The 18454-nt window shown below is 42.8% G+C and overlaps 1 protein-coding gene across 7 annotated transcripts in view; it reads left to right on the forward strand.

Annotated features, from left to right (window-relative positions):
* LOC101331229 (phosphatase and actin regulator 1) overlaps positions 1 to 18454 on the forward strand; it is a 303689-nt gene that overhangs the window by 40971 nt on the left and 244264 nt on the right. The window contains exon 1 of one of the 7 annotated variants that reach the window (XM_073810334.1): positions 13324 to 13931. The exons of 3 other annotated variants lie outside the window; for them this stretch is intronic. In XM_073810334.1, the coding sequence (XP_073666435.1) occupies positions 13676 to 13931 (256 nt within the window). In that variant the 5' untranslated portion in view covers positions 13324 to 13675. Of the gene's footprint in view, positions 1 to 13323; positions 13932 to 18454 lie in introns of those variants that run through there. 3 more of the 7 variants (XM_033863835.2, XM_033863836.2, XM_073810335.1) reach the window with 3 other exon arrangements.

Consider the following 18454-nt stretch of genomic DNA (forward strand, 5'->3'; position numbering starts at 1 on the left):
CCTTTTATCACTCTTATAGCCCTGGCTTTGTACTTTTGAGATAAATTGTTAGCACTTAATTGATGTCTACCATAATAGATCATTGATAAAAAATATTATAAATTAGTGAATTAAGAGAGTATTATAAGCACACTATTTAAAACCATGGAGGTAAATACCGTAAGGAATAATTCTCCCCCAAAAGTTGAAAATCGTTATTTCTGGGGAAGTGAGACTACTACATTTAGCCGTATTAAAAATTTTAAGCTATTTACATACACTTCTTGGATAATTACGATTCAGTTATACAAGATTGATGCTGAGCTAAAGATGTTTTCAGACAGACCCTGAGTTTACTATTCATAGACCTGCACTAAACAAACTAACCACATATTATTCAGAAAGAAAGAAATTGAACCAACAAAGAAAGAGTGGAATTCAAGGAGCAGATATGAAGTTGGCAAGTATGTTTGTAAAAGTGAAACAAAAACAAAAATGCTGGAATGTTGGAATGTTTTTTAAATAAGGGGGATTATAAACAAGATCAAGGCCATAATAACATGGAAGGTGGAGAGGGGTGATTGGATTCAAGCATTCTGGGGTTATTCAGGATATATTGGCCTGATAAGTCCAGAATATGTTAAATATTTAATGGTTACTCTAAAGAAAATAGAAATAAAACATATAACTTCCAAACCAAAGGAAGGGCGAAGAGGAATAAAGAAAACTCTATCAGAGACCAAGAGGTGCAGAAAGCCCAGATAATACAGGTTTAATTATTTGATTAATAATTAAAGCAGAAAGCCCAAATAATATGCATTTTCAAACAGAACATAGGTGACAAATGTATATAACCTCATTGCAGGAAAGAATTTCTTTAAAAGTCCGAGAACAGAACAAAACATAAACAAGTGATCGAAATGGACAAAAATATGAGCAAGCAATTTACAGAACAAGACATGTGAATAAGAGATAATCAGAATATAGAGATTAAATCATACTCAGCATGCTGTAAAATTAAAATATTGATAATACCCAGTGGCAGTGACGTGGAAATGGAAACTCTCATATGCTATTGATGAGATGGTAACTGTTACAGTCACCTCGAGAGCTATCTGTCAGTATCTAGTTGAACTAACGATGTGCATATCCTATGACACAGCTATTCCAATTCTAGTTATATTCCTTAGAGAGACTATTGCATAAGAAGAGCACAAAAGAGAACTTCATCAGGATGCCCACTGGAGGATTGTTTGCAATTGCCAAAAACGTAGATACCAGCTAAATAATCTTCCATGAAGGAATTCATAAATAAATTGTGATATAATCCTGTATTGGAATACTAATACAGCAGGAAATACGGATGACTACATTTACATGAATCCACGTGCAATAATCCCAAAACATAATGTTGAATTAAAGATAGAATATTACAAAATGATTCTTAAAATGTGATACCCCTTGTGTATATTTGAACCCACGAAGCAATATTACATAATGCTTGCAAATGTATCACATATGGTAAAAATATAAAAATAGATGGGATACACAAACATCAACTTCAGGATAGTAGTTGCCTCTGGGAAAGAGGGTGGGAAAAGGGAAGATTGACGGTCTTTGGCTATACCTGTAATTTTTTTTTTTTTTTTTTTTTTGTGGTACGCGGGCCTCTCACTGTTGTGGCCTCTCCCGTTGCGGAGCACAGGCTCCGGACGCGCAGGCTCAGTGGCCATAGCTCACGGGCCCAGCCGCTCCGCGGCATGTGGGATCTTCCCGGACCGGGGCACAGACCCGCGTCCCCTGCATCGGCAGGCAGACTCTCAACCACGGCGCCACCAGGGAAGCCCCAATATACCTGTAATTTTTAACCCTTTATATTTTTAAAGCCTAGAACCCAATATCAACATTTTAAAAACTGAATAATGCACACGTGGATAGTATAGAATTCACTATCTTTTTCTGTATCTTTGACATACGTCATAATTAAGAGTTTAATATTTACAGGATGTTACAGTAAGCTTTCAGTCAGCAGTCGGTGCCAAGGTGGCACTGAGGAGAGAGCTGGTATCTCTGTCTGCCCGAGTGTGCTGAGCACTCAGTGCTGTGATAAGAATGAGAAAGAGGCTCCTGGGAGAGGGAAGGGGAAGCTCGAGGAGGAGATAGCATGTGGGATAAGGCATGGCATTGTGGGAACTGTGAGTGCCCTGGAGTAGCTAACCGCGAAGTGGTAGGAGATACACAAGGTGGTGGAAGATGTGGCTGCAGAGGAAGATCAGACCTGGCTTAGCTGTTGGTTGAGATTTGATATCTTAGAAAGGTTAAACGTTCACTGTAAGCTCTTACTTAGAGTGTCATTTTCCTTTTCCAACACAATCGATTCTTTATGTTTCTTTCCTCCTGGACACTTCCAATTGTTGCAGTTTAACATCTCCTAGAGTCAAAGAACTGCATTTTTGGAAAGACCTTAGCAAATCATCTACTGGTCCAATCCCTTCATTTTATCCACCAAAGAACGTATTGGTCACTTTGAGGGCAAACCACTCTGAAAGTTTTTAATCTTTGCAATCCAAGTTAACTCAGTTGGCTTTCTGGAAGAACGGATTCCTAGGAAAGATTTAGGAAAGAGTCGGGGAAAGGCTGTGTCCAGAGAAGTTGTTCACTGGTAGAGGATTTCATGAAAGTAATATTGTGATATATACAGATGGGTGCTTAATAAATTACAAATTATTTTGATGGATTCTTAATTATGAAAATTAATAAAATAAGTTGTCTCTAATTCGTTTTCTGAAGAATGAGATAGGGTACCATCTCATTCTACCCCTAATTTGGGGATTTTTATCATAAGTGAGAGAATTAAGATAAAGAATGCATAAGGCTTGGTCACTATGCAGAAGATGAAGACCATAGATAACACAGAGGATTCCAGTCCAGGTGACTGGGAGGAATGGGGGACCTGGGAAGGAGCAGTGGTTTGCACAAGGAGACAATGAGAATGGTTTGCGTTCAGACTGTTGAATTTCAGAATATGACTACACACTCCAATTTGATTCATGCCCCTTCCACAGCACCACAGCTTGCAGTGGCTCAGATAACCATACTCAAGTCCTTCTCAAGATTCTCTGTAATGTTCTGAAATATGGTTTCTACCATAAAAGGACAATCTCTTCCTTTTCTTGATTCAAACTCCATCTCTCAAGAAAAATTTGGCAGCCTGAAAAGTGAAATCGAGTAAATAGAATGCCCTCACTTTAGGGAAGTGCTCTCTTGTTTCTGGTCTTTTTTCCTCTCACTTTGGTCGGAAATCCTTGTTTCGCGATCCTCCATGTCATGCCTGAGCCATAGGTAAATCCGAATGTCCGTGAAGAATTCCTCTAGTTTATCAAACTACCATAATGGAAGACTCGGTCCAGGTGAAAACTGACAGGTGATTAGGGTGGAGAGTAGCAGTAATCTGGGTTTGAAGATGAAGATTTTATTGACTCATTCCTTCTTTGCTCCAACAATTAGTGATCTCAACAGTTCTGGGCAGTCTCTTCATGTTATCAAACGTTGGCTTGTATTTATACGTAACACCCAAAACCATCCATTTGCAGTTAATGGACCCATTCTTTCCTGGGTTACCGATCTCTCTCCTCTTTATACAATTTTGCGCTAAGGTCACTTTGGAAAACACAGCAGCACACTGCTCATCTTTAGCAAACTACAGTGTCTCAGGTAAAGGCAAAAATGCCCACTGCTTTAGTTCAGCTGTCCAATTTCTTTCTTGACTTGGCAGGATGCCAGCATTCACTGCAAAGCATTTTATACATTTTTGCTCATTTTCCTTCTTAGTTGCCAATATTTGTTTGAAGGAAAATAGCTCAGCTCTCTCTTTATTCCAATATTACTTGTGGAAATATCTGTATCCTTATTTGCATGTTAATGAAAAATTTAAGCAAAAAGCATTTCCTATGAGTCTTCCTATGTGTTTCCCGTATTACTCTCGTGCTTAAAAGCACGGTAACACGAATTACAAAGCCTGTTTCTGACGGAAGGTATCCCTAAGATTGAAGCAATCAATGTTCAGCTATTGGTTCATGCTGTGCAACTGTCAAAATCTAAGCTTAGTGTTGCCAATACCTGTCTTGGGAGTTCAGTCTAAATGAATTGAATGATGGGTAATAGTTCCCAAACTATGTGCAAAATGTTTGGAACAACTCAAGTTGACTTAATAGTCTCCATTTAAAAAAAAATAAGCAAAAAAAAATAAATTAAAAATAAAGAAACATAAGCAGATGCTAATCTACAAATACGCTAGTGTGTCCTGTATGGGCTCAGGAGCATATTAGCAGGAAAGCTTTATGACTGGTGCTTGTAATTCATATGCATTAATACCTCTGTGCATGTCTGAGAACTCTGGAACGTCAGGCAGGCTATAGGGCAATGCCTACACCATTCTCTTGCAAGCAAAGCAGGAGTGTTTAATTTTTTTTTGCGGTACGCGGGCCTCTCACTGTTGTGGCCTCTCCCATTGCGGAGCGCACAGCCTCAGCGGCCATGGCTCACTGGCCCAGCCGCTCCGCGGCATGTGGGATCTTCCCGGACCGGGGCACGAACCTGTGTCCCCTGCATCGGCAGGCGGACTCTCAACCACTGCGCCACCAGGGAAGCCCAGGAGTGTTTAATTTTTAACGTAAAGTTGAGATTAGGATTTAGGAGAATAAAAGGCTTCTTTGCCTTTAAGGACTTGATAGATTTGGGGGACAGGCACTAGCCTGAGAAGGCATGGTTGTTTCCTTGAAATCAGGGGAGCTTAACCTGGCTCTCCAGGGCTCCCCTGACATATTGTCAATTTTGGAAAAGAAAGAGAAAGGGAGTGTGGAAAAAAGGAATTCGCATACTTAAAATTTTTGAAAAGTTTATTTTAAATAGTTTCTATTCATTAGGTTTGATAAAATATAACAATATATTGATTTAATATCCATGGATTCTGAATGTCTCCTTCATTTTTATCATAACTCACACATTTTCTAAAAATTGATCATTTTTGTCAAGGTTTAATAATTGTTTTTTTCCACCTGCTGAATTTCAAGGAAAAAAATGATTTTAAATGGTCTTAAAAATAATTTACAGATTGGGAAATGAAAGAATGTTCATTTCAGTAATTTTTCTTAATCCGTAAAATGGAAAGATGGATTTGCTTCCAGTGTAAATGGGTAGATCCTAGTGAATGTGAACAGGTTTGCCCTTCATCTTTAAGGAAGTCCTGCAGGAATTTCTTCCAAGCTTGGCTTGGAAAGGTATTTTTACCTTCAATATACCCTCTTTCCTATGTGCAAATTTCTGGACAGCAGCATGAAATCGTGGAGAGTGACTGGTCTCTGAATGGGAAAATCTGCGTTCATTTCAGGTCTGGGGCCCAACCTTGTCCGCATTGGACAGCTTTGAGCAACTTCTTTCATCTCTCTGCCTTCTTCACTGTCAGGTGGTGGTCAGAACACCTCAACTCTTGGAATTGTTATGAGGATTCAATGCTAATTTTTTAGTTAAAAATATTAAAAAAATATATAATTTTATGACATTTAGTGTTCATATATAGTATTTACTATATTTATTATCATGTAAATATATTTTATAAATGAATGCATACATTAAAATATTTAATATATACCTCAGGAAAAAGCCCAGTAGAGTTTTTTAAACGTACTAGAAGCCCAGCCAAGCGCTGTGTCTCTCTCTGCCTGCCTGCTTCCCCTGCAAATGAACCCTGTGATCCTTTGTGAATGGCTTTGGAAGCATATCTTTATCTACGTATACTGTGGATCTGTTCTTCTACTCTTAAGTTCCAGTTACTCGCTCTAATATGATCTCTCTTTAGACTCTTGTTAGCTTTTTAATTTCCCCTTCCATTCCTGTAAATAACATGTCCTTTTACATGTAAGATGGCAACAACCTATTACAATAATTTGTGTGGATAAAATATGTTATCACAGAGGAAAAAAGCTCTATTGACATAAGATGTATAAACATAAATAGAATTCCTCTTCAGCATGCTTCTCTATTATAAAAAACTGTTTTGGAAGCTCATGAGATCACAGGATCCTGGCTTGTTGGGAAGATGAGTACAACCTGGCTTGTTAGAAGCAGAGATATTCCTTTGATCATTCACTTCACAAGTCTTAGTGCATATCGTAATGCTTCCCTCAGTGAATTAGACCATCTTATTTTCCGAGAGAGAAATAATTTGCACGTCACACATTTGCACACCCGCAATACCCACTTAGAAGCTCCCTGTAGCGGGCTACTGACAGCTACCCCGCACGCTCAGTTGTGTTTCATGTATAAACGAAGTTCTCCCACTTGGAAAAAGGGCCAATCTGCATTTCTTGCCAGTGTTACATTATCCTAGTACCTGTTCCTGCACCTGCTCTGTACGAACACAATTGTGATTCTGTCCTAATGGCCAATTATCATTAGCTGATCATGAGCTTTTGTTAAACAGCCCTGAGGTGCTCAACACACTGTTGATACCATCCCGCCCTAAAAGGATAACAGTGAGTATTAGCTGCTGTCTGTTATAAAGATGGAAAGGGCACAAATCTGACAATAGAGATGATAGGTAAGAACTGTGTGTCCTATTTTTACCCCTGTTCTCTTTACTACCAGCAGCTAAGCTCTGCGTGGCAGGCAAGGTTTCTGTGTCCTGTGCCCTGCCGTCTCATACCCTTTCTTGGTTGGGTTTCATGATGCCATGTGCATCTGCCCTAAAATAGTGTTGAGGGTCCTCTGAAGAAAAACTACCTAGCAGTTCTCTGTGTGCCAGCGGGATGGTTGGAGAAGGAAAGGTGTGCTTGGCTGTTACACATATTTTGTATCAGATTTCTACTTGGCAGAATGCTAATTGTGTAACCTGGGGAATTTATTTCACGGTATTGAAATTCTGTTTCATGAAGCATAAAATGGAAATGATGGTTCCATCTTACAGTGTTGGTGTGATGATTAAATGAGGTGATCTATAATATACAAATGCATCCCCACACATCCACACACACATTTGTCATTGATGTATTAGTCTTGATAGGCTAGATTAATCTTCAGTAAAAACAACTCCAAAATTTCAGTGGCTTAAAGCAACACAAGTTCATTTTGCATACTACATGTCCCTTGCCTGTCAGCAGGCAGGCTCGTTTCACTCCATAACCCAAAAGGTAGCAGCAGCCATCGCCTTGAACTTCAGCTCATCACACATAGGTCAGAACTGGTCACCTGGTTCCACCCACCCCCAAGGGGATCTAGATGTACAGACTACAATCCAACCATGTACCTGAAGCCTGAAGATAGTAAATCAGAAATATCTGGAGGACAGTCTTAATGCCTACAATATTTGTCTTACAAAAATGAGATAGTATTGTAGTCAGTTCTCTGGACATTAATTTCCTTATTAACAATGCATTGTGGAAATCCTTCCAAGCCAACTTGTTCAAATATAACTCATTATTTTTAGTGACATCATGCTATAAACATACTATAATCTATGCAGCCATTTCTTTATTGGTGGACTTTGTTTTATCCATTGCAATATAAACACACCTATGTTATATTTATAACATCTTTATACTCTGGGGCTTTTCTTTCTGTAAGCTAAATATCCAGAAGGATCTAAATCTGCCAAAATGAACCTGGTTCGGAAAGGAAAGCATAAGGCTATGTGTATAAGCCTATAAGTCTCCGTTTAAATGGGATTTGTCATTTGCGGCAAAATGTAAAGAAACTAAATAGTTCAGAACAACAGACCCCTCACTTAACTACACTTCAACACTCCACAACCTGTACCTATCTATCCTCTCTTTTACCCTGGGAATAAGCAGAAATATCCGATCCCAAATTTTAAAATTTAGACTAAGAGCCTTCTTTGGACACTGGCAATACAGCCTTTAAAGATGCTTGACTTGAACAAGACTTTGCAGAAAATGTCCTGCCTTCTTTGATCAGTCACAGAGATTCTGTTCACTCTGAAAGCATGGCCCATTATGGAGAAGGTCCTCTTATTTGGACTAAAGAACTAGACCACTCCAGTCCTCTTCCCACCCACGGCAATGCAGAAGAAGAAAGAAACATTCCAAAATAACACTGTAATCAAGAAACTACAGGAGTTCACTCTGATGATTTCCCCTTGATCACCTCTTTTTCCACCTGTTTTGTGTAACTGCTTCCAATCTCCCCTTCTCGTTAGGTTGCTATCTGCTAAGTATTTGCCGAACAATTTGCACAGAACAATCCCTTAGTAAGCACAATTATCACAAACCTAGAAGGAAAATTGCTTTCTATTCAGAGTTTTAGGAGAAAAATAGAAAAAACAAATCCTTAGCTAAAATTAAAAAAAACACACGCACACCAAAAAACTGCTCACATCATTTAGATGTCTTTATATTTTTAAGAGCTTAAGTTCTAAAAACAGAGATATGAAATTGTTTCTTCAAACCTACTGTCCACTGACCTCTTCCTGGCTCTTATACCAAAAACCCATCAGGTTGGATTAAGAAATAATAAGGGAAAAGCTTGGGCCAAAAGAATTTTTGCTATAGGCTCTTAAACACAGTTTAAAGAAAAACATTGGGGTAGAAAGCCTTCTTTTAGGAGAATCAAGGCTTGCCAATTGTACAGATGGTTTCTAACCTCTATCTGCAGGAGTGATATACAAAATATTTAATAACTAGACTTGGCAAGAGTCAAAGAGACTATTAGAAAAAGATATCAGCCGTAAGCAATCCATACAGCTGTACCAGTGCACAAGGGCTGAATATGAGCTCTACTGATACATCACTGAATTGCCTGAAGAAGTTTACCAGTCTCCTACAGCAAGCTCTGATCACGTCTCCTTGCTCAGAATATAAATGCCGTATACTAAATGTGAAAAAGCCTGGAAGCTGTATGCCCGTCTTAAATGACAGTCTACTTCCATTCCATTTCATACTTCCATTCCAGCATCAGCAAAAATAGAAACAAAACACTAAAATGAAAACAACACGCACACACACACACACACAGACGTAGCAGTAATGTTGCACAATTCTGTGTTCGTGATCCATTTGGAAGTAATTTTTAAAGCTGTTCTTAAATTTGCACTTCGTAGATTAGCTTACAGTTCTGGCTTTAACATAGTACACATTTAGATCAAACTTAGAAAAGAATAGATGCTATTCCTCTGTGAGAAATAGAATAGATGCTCTTCTTATATGAGTTAATAATCAGGGAATGTGTTAGTTCTCTAGGACTGCGGTAACAAACTGCCGCAAAGTTGGTGGCTTAAAGCAACAGGCATTTATCTTCTCGCAGTTCTGGAGACCAGTTCTGTCTCTCCTCTGTGTGTCTTTAATAAGGACGCTTGCCATTGGATTTAGGGTCCACCCAGACGATCCAGGAAGATCTCCTTACCATGAGATCCTTAACTAAATTACATCTGCAAAGAACCTTTTTTCCAAATAAAGTCATATTCATGGATTCCAGGGATTTGACATGGACATATCTTTTGGGGGCCACCATTCAACCCACTGTAGGGAAGATAGGAACAAGAAAGGAGATGGACAGATGGACAGAAGCAGGAAGAAAATTTATCAGATAGCTTGAGTTTAAATCAAAGAAAAAAAATTAAGGAAGAAAAGAAATGTTTACTCTTTTCTTCCATCAGATATGTATAGTGATATTCTTCTAAGTACATCTCTCTCTGAGTGGTTCCGCTGCTTTGTCTTGTATTGACACTATTTTGTATTTTGACTCTTTTTCATAGGAGTTAAAGCGCTATATGAGCATTTCCAAATTTCTGCGCTTAACTTTGATTCTGACTTCCTTTGAGCCTAGTAACTGTTGAGCATTAAAAGTAGGATGGAGCACAGACAAGCAGATAAGCGGAACAACATCTCAGTCTGCAGTTGCCTTCCCATCCTCGTAACGGTGGCGTCTTCTGGAGAGCTCAGTTTTCACCTCCTGCCTTGCTGAGTGTAACTCTCCTGCCAGACTAATGACCATCCTTGACTATCCCCTCCCCGACTATGAACTCCTTCTAGCCAATGAGCTTGCCTTCACCCCACTGCCACCACCACTCCCACCATTCTGACCCCAACTGGTGCTGATGAACTTTCCTGGGGAAATTCTCCTTCATCAACTCCATCTCGTCCACATTAAATCACTGCAGAACTCCCTTTACACACGCTCACACTCAGATAGTAATTGTACTTTTCTCCCTGGCTGCTCCTAATTATAAGTTTACACACATGTTTTCAGTTGGGTGTGTTGTGTTATATGTCCTTTCATTGAGTGCGTCCTCTCTCCTCTTAAATTTTAAGCTCTGCAAGATCAGGGGTCCTATCTGCTACTTTCTTCAGAATCAAAAAATGTGCTCCACTGGTAGGCAATTCATACTATTACCGGCCTTGATTCCTAGCAGGTGCTTGTCAAACCTTAATGTGCCTCTGAATCACCAGGATGATCTGTTAAAATGCAGATTCTGGGGTAGAGCCTGAGAGGCTGCGTTTCTTCTATCCCATGTAGATCATCTGGGTAAAACAGCACATGCAAGTTACACAGGCTCTGTGTTGAGAACCCCTGAGGTAGGTGATAGAAACGCTCTGGACTGTCTTTCCCTTCAATGTTTCCCTCCTTTCTCTTAAAAGTCAAAAAAAAAATGCCACAATACCATCTATATTTTCCAAGAATGCCGTAGGATGACCATTTATTTTCTCCCACTGTCAATGCAGGGAGATGATTATCAAAGGCAGCAATAGAGCTGAGCCGTAATTACAAGGATCACAATTAAACACAGGTTTGTCTTATGGGATGCGACGAACACAGACTCTGTGTGACAGGTCTTGGCATCGAGAGCTATAGGGACATTAGGGTAATGGGTGGCAGGAGGCAGCTTTGCTGAGGCAGCATTCCGGGTACAGAGCAGGATCAAGAAAAAAAATGTCAGACGTGTGCACACCTGTTCTGCCTGCTGTGGGTCAGAGGAAAGGGGGTGCTGGCAGCCACCAGACACAGGCATCTTCTTCCAAACTGCAGTCAGCACTAAGGTATAGTCCCCTCTCCACCCACTTTCTGTTGTAACAATAGAAGACTGGGCTTCTCAGCTTTTTAATTCAGGCCGAGACACTAACATTCATACCTTCTAAGAGGAGCAAGGTCTTATAGAACTTGCAGCGCTGATGGAAATGTTCCACCACCTGGCCCGCCTAATACAGTAGCCACTGCGTACATGTGACTATTGGGCACTTGAAGTGTGCCGGTGCAACCGAGGCACTGAGATTGAATCTCATTTAATTTTAATTTACTAAAGTGTACATATCCACATGAGGCTCGTGGATACCATTACTGGCCAGCATAGTTAGAAGCTGCAGATTCAGGGAAGACTGTTGAGGAAGATGAACCACCGAACAAGGGGACAGCTCTCTGAGGTTCACCTTAGGCCACTACACACTAAACCTGAATAAAGAGCCCCCGAGCTGCAGGGCATCACCATCAATATTTGAGACTAAGCTGGTGGTCATGTCAGTGTTCTCTCTACTACATCATAACTTGGCCAGTTAAGACAGAGACACCTGAGCTCTCAGGTGTGGTTTAGTATTCAGCAAGCGAATAAGACTGCTTTGGGCTCCGTTGATTTAATAAGACCCTGCGGGGTTTCTGCAGGTCTGTTGTTCTCATCTGTGGGCAGAGAGGTGGGAAAGGCATGCAATTTTAAAAACCTCGTTTAAGAAAAAGATGTATGTATATTTTTTCTTTTCAGAAGGTAGTTAAGAGGTGATACAATTTGGGAGAGGGATCTAGGATTTGAAAAAGAGAATAAGAAATATTTGCCCAAAACACAATGCAATAAATTCCCTCATACACTTCTCCAGCAGAGCAAGTGCGTCCTTGGCCACCTCTAAGAGGAGGCTTATAATCAGGCAGGGACCAACTGATGTGAATGTGACATGAGAAAAAACAGATTTATCTGTGGCTGCTTTGGCTGGTAATCCAGGCGAGAAGGGAGGGGTCCCTGAAGGCCCCGCTGGGCACAGGGAGAGACTGGGTTGTGATGTAATTAAAGGCAGCAGAACTCTAACCCTAGGATCCCCTGACATCTCCTTCTAGAGCAGGCCATGGCAGCTGGACACCTGGTGTTCCAAACTACAGGATGCAAATGAAGCTTGGAATGTGCTGATTTGGGCAGAATGCTTTGCAGATGAGAAGTAATGTAAATGACGGGGTGGGAGAATTGTGGTGATCAGAGCATATTATAACACAGTAATTTAATACCCCCAGTGGGTGGTTGACTCACTTCTCTATGAGGTGAGTTGTACGTGTAGAATTTGCCCAGTGGGAGGAGAGAGTAGCAATGACCTGCCTTTTGTGGTAGTGGAAGACACAGGGTATTATGAAATTCACTTTGGAGAAGTTCCTGGAAACAATTGGTGGTGATATCTCATCCTTTAACTGACACTGTTTCAATGTCTGGAAAGGAGGACAAGGGTTCACAGGGAATGGGGCGTGGAGGGAATAACAGGCACACCTGGCTGTAAACACCTGTTTCCCCACTTAGGCTTTGCATCAAGATCACCTGGGGAGCTTGTTAAAACTACAGGTTCCTGAGCCCTGCACTGACCTACTAAGCCAGGATCTCAGGCCTTGAGGCCCCCAAAGTCTCTTTTTAAAATAAGCACACAAGGTGATTGTGCTGCGAGGATTCTCTAAGCCTTAGCTCTCCAAAAGGTGATGTAGGATTCACAATACCGGAGTCAGGATTAATTGTGTAAATGTAGCGTCATTTAAAAAAAAAAAAAACAGGAAACGTGCAGATCAAACAAAGGCTCGATAACTTGTAGCTGTTATTATTATTGAGCCATGGGTTTGCCTTAAGACACTGTTCTTTCTTTAGAGCTTTCAATTGATGCCATTTGCCTTGCTAAGCCTTATTCACGGTGTTAAGACAGCGGGGAATCTTCAGCCAAATTAGCTGGGATCGCAAAGTTGCAAGTTGTCGTTCCTGAGGATTGACGAAAGCAGCCTTTTCTGTCCCTTTTCGCTCTAAGTTTTAATGATACTGGTGTAAGGCCGCCCTTCAGGTCGGGGAATCTCTATTGAACGTGAAAACATCAATTGTGTTGTAACAAGTTGTCGGCTCCAGTGAAAGTCAAGGGCTGTGGGTTGGACCCACCCGAGAATGGTAATCTGTGCTGGTCCCAGAGAGGCGCTTGCACCCCGAGGGCTCCCAGCGTAGCAGCCTTCTGTGTGGTGTATCTTGCTTTCATTTGGCAGCGGGAGGCTCGAGGAAAAGGGGGAGGGGAGGCTAGCGTTCTGCCCTGCAGCTCGAAGAGAGCGAAGGTAGCTGCAAACCCGGCAGGCTCAGGTCGCTGGCGCTGAGACTTACGGAGGGTGGGGCTGCCGGTGGAGGATGCGTGCGTGAGACCACGGGGGAGGCGGGAGTGGAGCATCCCAGGTGGGACCGCTGAGTGCCTTCCGGAAACCCTACTCGGGCCTCGGGATCCGGATTGGCTCGGGCAGGGAGGTCGGCGAGGTCAAGCCCCTTTCGGCGCCTTCTTCTGACCCGCCCCGCCGCGGTCGCGCCGCTGTAGAGACGCGGGTGCGGGGCGTGGCAGGGGCATGCTGGCCAGGCGGCGGGGCACGAGTGGCAGCGCGCGGGGGCCGGAGCAGCGTCCGGCCCGGGACGCCCGGGGGCCGGATGGCGGAGCCCACGCGCACCGCGGAGCCGGGGAGGTTTGCGCTCCGCTCGCCGCGCTGCAGGGAGGGCGCGGTGCCAGGCGCGAGCTCCCAGAGACCCAAAAAGAAAGCTTTTTATTTGCTGAGTTTGAAGCCCCTGAAGGAGCCCGCCCCCAACGACAACAACAACAACGTGTCCTTTGTGATCCATTGTCAACTAGGCAAGGAGATCAAACACATTTGCAGCAACTGCAGTCGTGGGGAGGACGCCCGGGACGGTGAGTGCCGGGGCGCGTCGGGGCGGCGGCGAGCGCGGGAGGCGGCTGTGCCGGTCCCCGGTTTGGGGGCGCCGCCGGCGTCTCTGCCCCGAGAACTGCGGGGACATCCGCCTTCTACCCAGGCGTGACGCCCGCCCGTCCGGCACTTTGCAGAGTGCCGCCCGGAGCCAAACCCGGACCGTATCCGTGCACAGACCATTGTTGGAAATGCTCCCCTACAGGAGGGGTTTGAAACACTTAAAGCGGCAACTCTGGGATTTTTCTCTTGGGGAAGGTGGGGCTTTAGGGGCTTCACCAGGGGCAAGATTATTAGCTTTAAGAAGATGCTTCCGCCAGTTTTCTTAGCTTTCTGGGCTTCTTAGCTGTTCTCCCATTGTTGCGTTAGGATAGGATATAAGCTTTGCTGGGCTGCGTTACAGATGTGGCCTTCGGGTGGATTCACTTTGGAGCGGTGGTTGGGCCTCGGCCACAGCGCCCTGGAGACTAGACTTGTGGAGTTGTTGAATGATGTCCGCTCCGAGTGGAACATGGCCGGGATTTTGGGAGCGCCGCCGCTGGTCCCTCTTGCGCTGGTGCCTAAGGGCCAAAATGTGGGAGGTGGGGGAGGAGCGGCGGCGGCTTCCTCCAGGTGTGCCCTGCGAGCCCAAGAGCCCCCTCCGAACGGTCCGGAGCGGGGCGGTGAAAGGGGGCCGGGCTGCCGGCGGCTCTGGGCAGAAGGCGCCACGGAGGAGGGACCGCGTTGCGCGGACCGGGCAGAAGCCTCCGCAGACGTGGACGCGGCTGTGGGGCGGTGCATTTCCCAGGCGGTTCGAAGCAGCTCAAAGAGCAGACTCCGGAGGGCCACTGGAGGTCTTGGAAAAGTTTTAGGCAGCAGGTTTTGCAGGGAAAGCATTAGCTACTGGCCAGCCTGAAGCTCATCGCCTTCCTTGACACTCACACCTGCTTAGACAGGCAGATTTTTCCTATCCACCAGGCCGCTTCGCTTGTTGCCTTCGGAAGAACGCGTTATCACTTAGAATTTCTCCGGTTCCTGCTGGCCTCTGAGGTGCAGCGTAATGAAGCGACTGGTTTGGCTAATGTCTTTTCAGAATTAGAGTCCTGCTAGCGTAATTATACTTTTCTTTGATTAAACAGCCAGAGAGGCTGTGCACGATGGTACCAGGCATCCGAGGGGAAAATCGTGCACAAGGAAGGAAGGCGCACAAAACACGCTGAGGCAGCTCCGGTTAGGTTTGGGGGAGGATATCTGTTTATGAGAAGCACACACTGACATGTGTTTGGTCCTTTGGTTACTCTATAAGCTGCGGACGCCTAGGGAATATGAATGGATTAATGGGGCGATCTAAAGCCAGACTTTTTACCATTTAATGTAATAGAGCATGAGATGCAGGCTAAAATATTTATTAAATGAGTCACTCTGATGACTGAATTGCTTCCCACATGGGCTACTTCCACAACCTTGGGGGGTTATTTAAATCAGGATCTCTGAACATTGCTACAGTAAGGAAAGGTCTGTATCTACACTCAAGGATGTGTGTTCATGTGTGTAATTATGAACACCATGCTTCCGCTTCCAACACGCCTCATCTCTACCACCTCAGACACTCCAGAATGTCTTACGGGGCTACTTGTGGATGTTCACATATTACCTGATAGGACTAAAGCATTTGATTTCAAAGGATTCTTGTTTAGGGGAGACCTCATGTTGTGGCACCTAATTTTTGCTGAATTCTACACTTGCTAATACTGCCTTCCAGTGTGGGGTGTGCTTCGTCAGTCACTGAAATAAAATGAGGTCAGGAGCTTAACCCTGCCAGGGCCCAAAGCAGCACTGCCCACTGTGAAAGGAAAGGAAGTTCACATGAATTTCACTTTCTGCAGAGATTGACCTTGAATGATAGTTTGCCATGAGTGGATGTTCTGTGAGCTAAGCTCTCCAGAAGCTGTTTTCAATTTGAGTCATCTTGTCTGCATGCCAGCTCTTTTAAAGGAAGTGTGTAGTAAAGATTGTAGTAATGCTCACAGATTCGGTAGGGCTCCATAGAGGAGGACGTTTCTTGCGGTGGGGTGTACCTGCATTGTGTCCAGCGCCATAAATGTGTTAGGTTTCTCCTCAGCACCACTGAGGTCATTTAGTAGCCATCAAGGACAATACTGGTCCGGCTGGAAAGCCCTTTCTTGAAGTTTTATGCAGGGAAAATTTTATAGAGGCGTTGCTCACTGAGTCTCATTCTTAATTTCCTCATATATAAAATATATTGAAACCTATTTAAAGCATATTTTAATAACTTTCAGCCTGAAGACGATCTATAACTAAAAGTATTTGGCTGATATAGAATAAATTTTAAAAGAAAGAGTATCCCTGGCTCAGTGGACATATGAAAGTTGAAATTACATTTTGGCATTTGCCATTTTACTTCAGAGTAGTTTTTTAAGTTCCGGGTGTCCACTAACTAGTACCAAAGATGCTTTGCTGACCTTAGTTTTAAGTAGAAAATTACTTAAAAAAATTGTAGAACACAGTTCACCATTAATGGCCAAAGACAGTTTGTGTTTGCTTCACCTTTGCCGTTTTGGTTCAATACCGAAGCCTTTTTCAGATGAGGGAACAAGCTTATGTAGCACTTTGGTGTAAAGGCCACAAACAAGTGAAGGGTAGAAAAAACACTGAAATCCTTCTCTGTTCGTCTTTGAAACTAAGGTGCTTTCCAGTGCGCCTCAAGTTGATTATTTTTTTATATGGCACCTATACTGAATGTAGAAAATTAAGTACTGTTTTGTGTGTGTGTGTCTGTGTTATATACATGTGCAGTCTTGATAAGCCAGGTTTATTAAGCTATAGAACTAGAAGGAACTACGCAATTTCCTAGTACCTTTAATTTTATCTGCCTTACATACTTGATAGAGAGGCTGGCATTGGTAGGAATAGAGAGAGAGAGAAATTTTTAGCTAAATAGATTAGAAGTTATGAACATAATAAAGCTGCAAGAGGGCTTCCCTGGTGGCGCAGTGGTTACGAATCCGCCTGCCAATGCGGGGGACACGGGTTTGAGCCCTGGTCCGGGAAGATCCCACATGCCGTGGAGCAACTAAGCCCGTGCGCCACAACTACTGAGCCTGTGCTCTAAAGCCCGGGAGCCACAACTACTGAGCCCGCGTGCCACAACTACTGAAGCCTGGCTGCCTAGAGCCCGTGCTCCGCAACAAGAGAAGCCACCACAATGAGAGGACCGCGCACCGCAACGAAGAGTAGCCGCTGCTCGCTGCAACTAGAGAAAGCCTGCACGCAGCAACGAAGATCCAATGCAGCCAAAAATAAATTAATTAATTAAAAAAAAAAGCTGCAAGAGACATAGCTAAAGTATCACCTAACTTATATTGGAAGTCAATAGGAGAATATGATTTAATTTACAAATAGTTAAAAATCAACTCTAGGGAGAAATCTATTCTAGAAAACAAGGTATTTCTCTATATAATTTCATATATATTTTCTATTCTTATTTGAATTCCTTCTGAGTCTATTAGTAGTGAGGAATTATTGTAGGAATTACAGTGTTATTAATTGTGTATTAAAATGTAATTTCAAGTAATTTTTAATAGAAATGAAACATTTTAAAAACAGGTTTTAGAAATATTTTGAAGCCTCTGTCTTATAGTGGCCTGTTTAAAAAGTAATCGAATGATAGATTTAGAAACAAGACATATATATATATTTTTTAACACCTTTATTGGAGTATAATTGCTTCACGATGTTGTGTTAGTTTCTGCTTTATAACAAAGTGAATCAGCTTTACATATATCCCCATATCTCCTCCCTCTTGCGTCTCCCTCCCACCCTCCCTATCCCACCCCTCTAGGTGGTCACAAAGCACTGAGCTGATCTCCCTGTGCTGTGCAGCTGCTTCCCACTAGCTATCTATTTTACATTTGGTAGTGTATATATGTCAGTGCCACTCTCTCACTTGGTCCCAGCTTCTCCTTCTCCCTCCCTGCATCCTCAAGTCCATTCTCTACATCTGCGTCTTTATTCCTGTCCTGCCCCTAGGTTCTTCATGACCATTTTTTTTCCTTTTTCTTAGATTCCATGTATATGTGTTAGCATACGGTATTTGTTTTTCTCTTTCTGACTTACTTCACTCTGTATGACAGACTCTAGGTCCATCCACCTCACTACAAATAACTCAATTTCGTTTCTTTTTAGGGCTGAGTAATATTCCATTGTATATATGTGCCACATCTTCTTTATCCATTCATCTGTCGATGGACACTTAGGTTTCTTCCATGTCCAGGCTTTTGTAAATAGTGCTGCAATGAACAGTGTGGTACATGTTTCTTCTTGAATTATGATTTTCTCAGGGTATATGCCCAGCAGTGAGATTGCTGCGTCGTGTGCTAGTTCTACTTTTAGTTTTTTAAGGAAACTCCATACTGTTCCCCATAGTGTCTGTATTAATTTACATTCCCACCAGCAGTGCTAGAGGGTTCTCTTTTCTCCACATCCTCTCCAGCATTTATTGTTTGTA

Source organism: Tursiops truncatus, chromosome 10 (genome assembly GCF_011762595.2).
Source record: "Tursiops truncatus isolate mTurTru1 chromosome 10, mTurTru1.mat.Y, whole genome shotgun sequence".
NCBI lineage: Eukaryota > Metazoa > Chordata > Mammalia > Artiodactyla > Delphinidae > Tursiops > Tursiops truncatus.